Source organism: Elephantulus edwardii, unplaced genomic scaffold, assembly GCF_000299155.1.
Source record: "Elephantulus edwardii isolate Elephantulus edwardi_28Jun2011 unplaced genomic scaffold, EleEdw1.0 scaffold00269, whole genome shotgun sequence".
NCBI lineage: Eukaryota > Metazoa > Chordata > Mammalia > Macroscelidea > Macroscelididae > Elephantulus > Elephantulus edwardii.
The window spans coordinates 1,069,113-1,078,327 of record NW_006400019.1 but is presented as its reverse complement, the minus strand read 5'-3'; the positions used below and the strand labels follow the sequence as shown (position 1 = coordinate 1,078,327).

The 9,215-nt window shown below is 49.6% G+C and overlaps 2 protein-coding genes across 2 annotated transcripts in view; both read left to right on the top strand.

Annotated features, from left to right (window-relative positions):
• GDI1 (GDP dissociation inhibitor 1) overlaps positions 1–1,444 on the top strand; it is a 6,464-nt gene extending 5,020 nt beyond the window's left edge. Inside the window, exon 9 of the mRNA XM_006899971.1 lies at positions 1,231–1,444. Coding sequence (XP_006900033.1) covers positions 1,231–1,444 — 214 coding nt within the window. The remainder of the gene's footprint in view (positions 1–1,230) is intronic.
• A 78-nt stretch (positions 1,445–1,522) lies between these two features.
• Positions 1,523–9,215, top strand: part of FAM50A (family with sequence similarity 50, member A) — a 19,287-nt gene continuing 11,594 nt past the window's right edge. Inside the window, exons 1-4 of the mRNA XM_006899970.1 lie at positions 1,523–1,646; positions 2,521–2,605; positions 2,688–2,787; positions 3,208–3,353. Of these exons, the coding sequence (XP_006900032.1) occupies positions 1,536–1,646; positions 2,521–2,605; positions 2,688–2,787; positions 3,208–3,353 (442 nt within the window). The 5' untranslated portion in view covers positions 1,523–1,535. The remainder of the gene's footprint in view (positions 1,647–2,520; positions 2,606–2,687; positions 2,788–3,207; positions 3,354–9,215) is intronic.

The following is a 9,215-nucleotide window of genomic DNA, read 5'->3' as shown; positions in this document are numbered from 1 at the left end:
AGCTCTGGTGCCATCCAGGTTGGACCCTTCCCAGCCCTGGCACCATCTAGGGAGGGGCAAAGGCCTGGGTGACGCTTGCTTGGAGGTTGACTGTACCCTTACTCTTTGTTTCTTGTCTTTGTGTCTGTCCCCTGGTACTTGCTGAGAGAAAAAAGAAATTTGAGCAAAGCAGGAGGTGGAAAAATGGATCCAAATCCCAGTGTTCCCTGCTCTATTCCACACCTTTCCTTTAGTGGTGGGAAACCCTAACCTCGCAAAGTGAATGTGTTCCCCCTTTCTGACCTCTAGTGTATTTCACAGAAAAACCTCCCAATAAAACCTGTGTTGAAACCTGAGCGTGGTCTTTAAATTGCTCAAGGGGGCCCTTGGGGTGGGGTGGGGTGGAGGTGGTCTTCACTGGCCTTGTTGGTGTTGGCAAGCAGGAACTGCTCAGAAAGTAGGGAGGACTGCAGGGTCCAGCCTTTTGGTGGAGGTGGAATACCTCAGGCTGGCCATCCCCAGACTCTGGCGGAGTGAACCCCAGAGTGGTAGAGGTGACCTGTGATGGAGGACCCCTTAGTCGGGGAATCCCCATGATAGGACTTCAGAGGTGGTAGGAGCACCCTTAGAAGGTCCACCCTGGCTGGAGACCAACAGAGTGGCAGGGCTGATGTCAAGTTGGAGGTGGGGGACCCCTTATTCTGGGGCCCCCATAGTAGGGTTGTTAAACAGTATCCTTGGGGGGGGAGAGCAGAGGGACATTTTAGACTGTATTCCCTCATGGTGGCAGGGGTGATGCCAAGCTGGAACTGCTAGGGTCTGTGGAATCCTAATGGGGATGCAGAAGTGGAAGGGGTACCTGCAGAGGGACCCTTTAGTCTTGGGGCCCCTATGGTGGGACTGCCCTGGAGGGGGTAGAGGAATCTCAGCCTGGAGACCTTCCAGCACAAAGTTGCCTTCCCTTTTAATTTATTCTAACTTACTAACCTTGGTCCCGGCTGAGCACCGGACGAGGAGGTGGAGAGCCCTCTCACCCTCACCAGCTCTGGTGCCATCCAAGTTGGACCCTTCCCAGCCCTGGCACCGGTGATTGGGTGGGAAGAGGCGTCGGAGGGGTGACCTCAGCTGGAAGTGGTCAGAGACCGTTCAGGCTGGGGTCCCCCATGGTTTGGCTGGAGACCCCCCAAAGTGGTAGGGACAATCTCAAGTGGAGTAGGGGGTGAGCTCTCAGGCTGAATTCTCCCATGGAAGGACTGCAGAGGCAGTAGGGGTGACCAGCTGGGAGCAGGGGGGACCCCTTAGGCTGGAGACCCCCAAGGCAGCAGCGTCTCAGAGGCCGCAAGGGCCACCTCGACCAAAGGGAAGCGGGGGATGGGGCGGGGCGATCGCAGGTCACGTGGCAGGGCGGGCCGTGGGGGCGGAGTCCCCAGCGTTCACTGCCGGCCTACGTCACCGCGTCAGCTGACTCCATCTCCACCGTCACCTCCGAGACTCCCGCCTTGTCCCGGGCTCGTCGCTGTTGCTTCTTTCGGGCTGTCACTGCAGCCACCGCCGCCATGGCTCAGTACAAGGGCGCTGCGAGCGAGGCGGGCCGCGCCATGCATCTGATGAAGAAGCGGGAGAAGCAGCGCGAGCAGATGGAGCAGATGAAGCAGCGGATCGCTGAGGTGCGCGGGCGCGCGCGGGCGGGCGTCGCCGGGCATGCGCGCCGCCGCGGTGATCTCTGCCAGGCCACCTGGTCCTGCCCGGGCCCGTGACCTTGCCCAGACCCGACCCTGTGCCCGGCACGCGCGGCCGTCCGACCTGGGCTGGGATCCCAGTTGGGCCAATACCTGCTTGTGACACGAGCGAGCTGGCTAGTGTTCTCATCTGCAAAATGGGTGCACATTGTGCTGCGTCCGAGGCTGAGATCACGCTGTTTCTAGTCTTTGGCACTCGTGGCCTCCAGCACCAGCCCAGAGGGCCCTGGCTCTGTCGAGGGCACGTTCTCTCCCTGGGGACAGTCACACAGGGTCCTGCCAAGCCAAAGGTGTGAGAAATACTTGAATGAAGAGCAAGTGCTAGTAGGCACCCAGGAAAGACCGAAGGAAAGCTCCCCAGCTTGAGGAACTGGGGGGAGAGGAGGGACTTGGGAGGTACAAGACACTCGTGCTCTGAGTGGAAATTGTGTCCCTGGCTCGGTCCCAGCTCAGCGGTCATCCCGGAACACCCTTGGCTAGATAAAGATGAAGAGGGAAAGCGTGCATCGGGAAGCCGGAGGGTGGGAGCACTTACAGGACTGAGCCGTTGGCCCATCTTGTCTCCTTCACACCCTTGGCTTGGGTCTTGAGACCTGACAAAGACTAGACATGAAAAGGCCCCGCTATCCAGGCCTCTGGGGTGAAATGGAGGGGTAGGGGTGTGGCCAGAGAGAAGGGACTTGACCCCAGGCACCTAGGTCAGGAAGGGCCCCTCACCATTTGGTGGAGCCTTTGGACAAAGGAGAGGTCTCTTGGGGCATGGTAGCTAGCCCTGACTTCTGAGTTTCCCCACTCCCCACAGGAGAACATAATGAAATCCAACATCGACAAGAAGTTCTCCGCACACTACGATGCTGTGGAGGCAGAGCTCAAGTCCAGCACTGTGGGTGAGTGGGTACCCGTGGCGGCCCCTCCCTTGCTCCAGCCTGGCTCTGGGTGACTTTCCTATCCTCATGTCCCCCCTCTCAGGTCTGGTGACCCTGAATGACATGAAGGCTAAGCAGGAGGCCCTGGTGAAGGAGCGGGAGAAGCAGCTGGCCAAGAAGGAGCAGTCCAAGGAGCTGCAGCTGTGGGTCCCCCTCCCAATGCCCTTGGCTCCCTGGGTCCGACCCCTAGAAGTGGGGCTGAGCTGTCGCTGCGCTTGCATGGGTGGCGGGCTGGTCCCCTTCTGTGCTTTGGGATTTTTTTCTCTGGCCTGCCTTCTTCAGCTCCGTACTGACTTCTCCACTTCCATGGTTTGTCTTCCATCCTCTATTCTTCCGAAAACATCCTGAGTAGACTCTCCTTACACCAGGCGTCTTCAGAGATGCTCTTTGTGTTATTCTCTGCCCACGTCTATCTCCCTTTACTTTACCCAGAAAGGGTCCCTGGGTCGATAGGACTTGACTGTGGTGCCCAGGAGGCCTGGCCTGCTCTGAGCGGGGCTCTGTCTCTAGGTGGCTGTGGGCCCAGGTGGGGTGGGGCGTGAGCACCACCAATGTCTTGGTAGGAAGCTGGAGAAGCTGCGAGAGAAGGAGCGTAAAAAAGAGGCGAAGCGGAAGATCTCGAGCCTGTCGTTCACACTTGAGGAAGAAGAGGAGGGAGCCGAGGAGGAGGAGGAGGTGGCTATGTATGAGGAGGAGCTGGAGAGGGAAGGTGAGGGGAGGCCTGGTGGAGGAGCAGTCCCACCCAGGCCCTTTGGGGCACCCTGTCCCATGCACTTGACTCTGCAGTGAGACAGCCACCACTTGCTGTGTTCATGGGCCTGAATCTCACCGTGGGCCCAGCTAGATCAGAATGAGGTGGGTGGCTGCAGGGCTGGCAGTGTGCTCGGGCAGGAAGACTGCGAGAAGCTGCCTTGCATGGTTGCTGTGCAGGGTAGCAGGCAGGAGCAGATTGGACCAGTGCTGAGTGTGAGAACTTGCTGTGATGGTGAAGTGTGCTCCGCCTGTGGCTCTGCTCGGCACAGCAGCCGCCAGCCAAACGTGGTTACCAAGCTCTTGTTATGTGGCTCTTAGGTACTTGTTAATTCCATTTGATTACATTGTTTCAGCTTTTTATTGTGATTTGAATGAAAATTGAACAAGTTGGTTTGCCATTCGTCCATACGCAGTTGTGTGGTGTTGACGCCAGGCCCCCATTTTACCAGCGTCCCTCCTCCTTCCCTGTGACTCTGCTTCCCTCTCAGCCTTCTCTCCTGTCTTTGGGACTTTGTTCTTGGGTAAATGCTGGCCTTTTGGTCTCACGTAGTTAATTGTTCTCTTCCTTGGTGTTTGTGTTCTAGGCTTGATGGGAGACAAAGGGCTAGACCATCAGTTTCCATCAGACCAGCAAGCCTCATTTCTTTTTTTATGGTTTTGAATTTTGCTTCTTGATCAGGGCCTTTTGGTTGCAGTCCCCGTCAGTCAGCAGTGGTAGCCCGGTACTATCTCGTTTTTCTTGTCTTGGGGTCATGGAAGTCGAGGTTTGTGTGTTTGTTTAATTTAGATGAAAATGTACATGGCATGTATGCTCAGTGGCTGTTGAAGAGTGCAAGTCTAGACTGCAGCAAGGCGGGCACCAGGAACAACGCAGAACGAAGAAGCTGATGTGGAATCTGGTATACTGCACTTAACGCTCTGGGCCTGGCCAGGAGAGGTCATGCACAGAAGCAGGGCGCTGTCTCCCTCCTAGTGGGAAACAGGCCACCACATACTGGATGCCACAGGGGATGCTTCCTACGAGGTGAGAGTTGAGTTGTCCCTTCACAGTGAGCACAGTGTCATTAGCTGAAAAGGTGGAAAGGGCTGGGCAAGTACTCTGAGGCACAGGCTACCTTGTGCATGGACAGTCGAGTGGATACTTGGAGAACTTGCCGCAAGTGGTGGCACGGGCCGGTTCTTCATTCAGTCTTCAGACGTTTTGTGTGTTGTCTTTACCTTAACTTACCAATTTATTTATTTTTACTCCCCTCTTTCTCCTTTCCTATCCCTTTTAACTCTCTAAGGTTGATTCTGACAGCGGATAAACCTTTCCTTAGCTTTTTATAGTAGCAGTCCTATTAGGGAGATCTGGCGACCTAGTGGTAAGGAGCTGCATTGCCATTCCAAAGGTGTGTGACGTGGTTCCAATCCCCCAGGGGCCCCATGGGAGAAATACGGGCAGCCTCCTCCTGTGTAGTTGGCTGCCTTTGAAAACCCACTGGAGGGTCAGCTTGGAGTTGGTTCATACTCAACGGAACATGACATCAATACCGTGACTGCCCTTATGTCACTAACGTAATGTTACTTAGCACAATTTGTTCTAGTTTCATTCATGTGTCGAAGTATTTCACAAATCTTTGATTAGTTTTTACTGATGGATAATGTGCTTGCATGGATACAGTGGAGTTCCTTCATCCATTCATCTGTTGATGGACACGTGGGTTGTTTCCATCTCTCAGCTATTGTAAGCAATGCTGAAATGAACATGAACTTTGTGGGAGTTAGTGTTACAGCTCTTATTTCTTTGGGGTATATACTTAGTATTGAGATTCCTGGGTTAAGTGGTATTTCTAGTCTCAACTTTCTAAGAAGGTGCCAAACTGCCTTCCATTTTACATTTTCACCAACAGTGTATGAGAGTTCTAATTGCTCAACACTTTAACCAGTATTTGTTGTTTACTGCCTTATTGAACATTGCTATTTTTGCTGGAGATGATATCTCATTCTTTTTTAGATCTGTAGCTCTCAAAACCTAATTAGAGATCTCTGGTGGCTTGTTGTTGTTGTTGTTATGTGCCATCGAGTCGCTTGTGGCTCATAGCGACCCTATGTACCACAGCCCTAAACCCTGCTCTATCCTGTGTCATTCTCACTGCCTCTGACACACCCATCCCAGTTACCCCAGTCACTGAATCAATTGTGCCATCCCTCCGCCCTCCCAAGCATGATGTCCCTCTCCAAGGACCTGTCCCTCCTTACAACATGTCCACAGTAGGTCAGATGAAGCCCCAGAATCCTTGCCTCCAAGGAGCAACCTGGTTTAACCCTCTCCAGGTTGAATCTGTCTGTTTTCTTGGCAGTCTACAGTACATTCAATACTCTTCTCGAGCACCACAGCTCAAAGGCATCAATTCTCCTTCTATCCTCCCTAGTCATTATCCAGCTCTCTGATGCATAACAAGTGATAGCAAAGACCATAGCCTGTCTTGGACACACCTTAGTCTCCAGAGTGACATCATTGTTCTTCAGTACTTTGGAGCAGTCCCTAACAGCAAACTTTCCCATTGAAATACGTCTTTTAATTTCCTGGCTACTGGTGACAAGAGTGTTGACCGTGGAGCCAAGCACACTAAAGTTGTTAACACTCTCAATCTCTTCACCATCCATCCTGATGCTGCCAATTGGTCCAGTGGTGAGAATCTTTGTCTTCTTGACATTGAGCCTCAATCCATATTGGAGGCTGCAGTCCTTGAGCCTCTGCAGCAAGCGTTTCAGGTCCTTCTCAGTTTTAGCAAGCAGGGTTGTGTCATCTGCATAACGCAGATTGTTGATAGATCGTCCACCAATCCTGACACCACACTTCTCCTCATAGAGCCCAGCCTCCCGGATAATCTGTTCTGCATACAGGTTGAAAAGGTATGGAGATAGGATGCATCCCTGGTGTACACCTTTCCCAATTTTGAACCATGCAGTGTTTCCTTGCTCCATTCTGACGACTGCCTCTTGGTCCAAGTATAGGTTTCGCATTAGAATGATCAAGTGTTCTGGAATTTCCATTCTTCTCAGAGTCAGCCACAGTTTATGATTCACACAGTCAAATGCCTTTGCATAATCAATGAAATACAGATAGACATTCTTCTGGTATTCCCTGCTTTTCGGCTAAGATCCATCTAACATCAGCTACAATATCCCTAGTACCACGACCCCTTCTGAACCCAGCCTGGACTTCTGGAAGTTCTCTGCTGATGTGCTGTTCCAGTCGTTTTTGGATAATCTTCAGCAGAATCTTGCTTGCAAGTGAAATCAACAATATTGTTCTATAGTTTCCACACTCTGTTGGGTCACCTTTCTTTGGGATGGGAACAAATAAAGATCTTGTCCAGTCAGTTGGCCAAGTGGTTGTTCTCCAGATTTCTTGACACAACTTAGTGGGTAGTTACTTTTTTCATCTCTTTAAAGAATGACAGGGTCTGCATTGGGATTGCATTTTTATCCATAAGCCTGCTTTATTTTTCTATTTGTTTGAATCTCTTTGGTTTCCTATAGTAGTGTTTCATAGTTTTATATTTTGGGTTAGAGTTTTTCTCAGTTATTTAATCCTTTGGGTGACTATTGTAACATTTGAGTTCCTGATTTCATAGTTCTCTTTGTTGCTGTTTCTACCTCTTTGCTATCAAGTCGGAGCTGATTGTAACCCAGCCCTCCAGTTGGATTTTCAGGAGACTGTGGATCACACAGGTGGGGATTTCTTGTCTTTGTTGATAGAGCCGCTGCTGAACTAGAAATGCCAGGGAGATGCCATTTTTGGATCAGCAGTGCGATTTCTGACAAGCTACACCATCAGCGCTCCTTTTGTTCCAGTGGGGCAAGGCAGAATTTTTATGTTGATCTCTTGTACCCTGTTACTTTGCTGAATTGGTCAATTAGACTGGATAATTTTAATGTCCTATTTGAGTCTTTGGGATTTCCTTTATATAGGATCATATAATCTAGAACTAGAGATGGTTTTACTTTCTCTTTGCTAATTTGGATGCCTTTTATTTTTTTTTTTTTTTGCTCTGGCTAGGACTTCTTCATGTATCTTGAATAGGAGTACTAATAAAAGACAGAATAGGAGTGGTGATGAAAGATAACCTTCTTTGCTACCCATTTACAAGGGGAATGGGAATGCCTTCAGTCACCCTCAGCTTTCAGTCACTCTCAGCTGAGAGTAATGTTGGGCATTGGTATTATATACATGCTTTCAATTATGGTGAGCAACTTCCCCTCTGCCTCTAGTTTGTTGAGTGACTTGATCATGATGAGTGATTTTTTTTTAATATGACGTTTGATTTTATTGGCTAAGATTTTTTTAAAAAGACATTTTGTATCTGTGTTCATGATGGTGAAGAGATTGAGGTTGTTGACAGCTTCAGTTTTGTTTGGCTCTACAATCAACACTCTTGGCACCAGTAGCCAGGAAATTAGAAGACAAATTGCATTGGGAAAGTCTGCTGTTAGAGACCTCTCCAAAGTACTAAACAGCAACGATGTCAGTCTGGAGACTAAGGTGCTCCTGATACAGGCCATGGTCTTTGCACTTACTTGCTATGCATCATAGAGCTGGACAGTGACTAGGGAGGATAGAAGGAGAGTTGATGTCTTTGAGCTTTGGTGCTGGAGAAGAGTATTGAATATACTATGGACTGCTAGGAGAACAAACAAGTTCGTCTTGGAGAGGGTGAAGCCAGGCTACTCCTTGGAGGCAAGGATTCTGAAGCTTCGTCTGACATAGTTTGGACATGTTGCAAGGAGGGACTGGTCCTTGGAGAGGGATGTTATGCTTGGGAGGGTGGAGGGACAGTGCAGGAGAGGAAGACCCTCAATGAGATGAATTGATTCAGTCACTGGGGTAATGGAGGTAAGTGTGTCAGAGACAATAAGATTGGCACAGGATAGAGCAGGGTTTGGGGTTGTTGCACATAGGGTCACTATGAGTCACAAGTGACTTGACAGCACAAAACAACACCAACAGTGTTCGTGAAGGATATTGGTCTATAATTTTCTTTTTGAGTAGTGTGTTTATTCGGCTTTGGCATTAGGGTTATTCTTGCTTCGTAGAGTGAGTTCAGGAGTATTCCATTTTTTTTTTCTATATTAGAGAGAGTATAGCTTGAGTAGAATTGATGTCTCCTCTTGAGTGTTAGGTAGAATTCCCTAGTGAAGTCGTGTTTGTAGGCCAGGACTTCCTATGACTGTGTTTTTATGGCCTGTTCATTTTCTTATTTTGGGATGGATCTGCCCACTTGTCTAACTTCTGCCAGTGTTAGTTTAGGTAGGCAGTGAGTTTCTCAAAAGCATGGACATTTTCTCTCCCTCAAAATTCATTGCCGTTGAGTCGGAACCGGCTCATACGTGGCCCTTCGTGGGGTCTCTAAGGCTGTAAATCCCATGGAGGTGAGTGCCCACCTCACTCCAGAGGAGCCACCGTAGGAGGCTAGCTCTTCCAAGTACTCTCTTAGTACCCTTTCTGTTTCAGTTGCTTCTGTTGTGACATCACCCATTTCATTCATTTGTAATGTTATTGGCACCTTCTTTTTTTTTTCTGTCCTAAATGTGCCTCAAGGGTTGTTAACTTTAGGAATCCTTTTTTAAAAATCCCTAACTTGTGCTGTTTTTAATTACTGAGTTTGGGTCAATGGATGTCGAAAGAGACTCTGAATATTGCACTAGAGCACTGAGAAGCTAAAGCAAAGGGGAGAATTCAAGATATTAAAGAGCTGAACAGAAGATCTCAAAAGGCAGCATGAGAAGACAAGGTAAAGTATTACAATGAAATGTGCAGGGAGTTGGAATC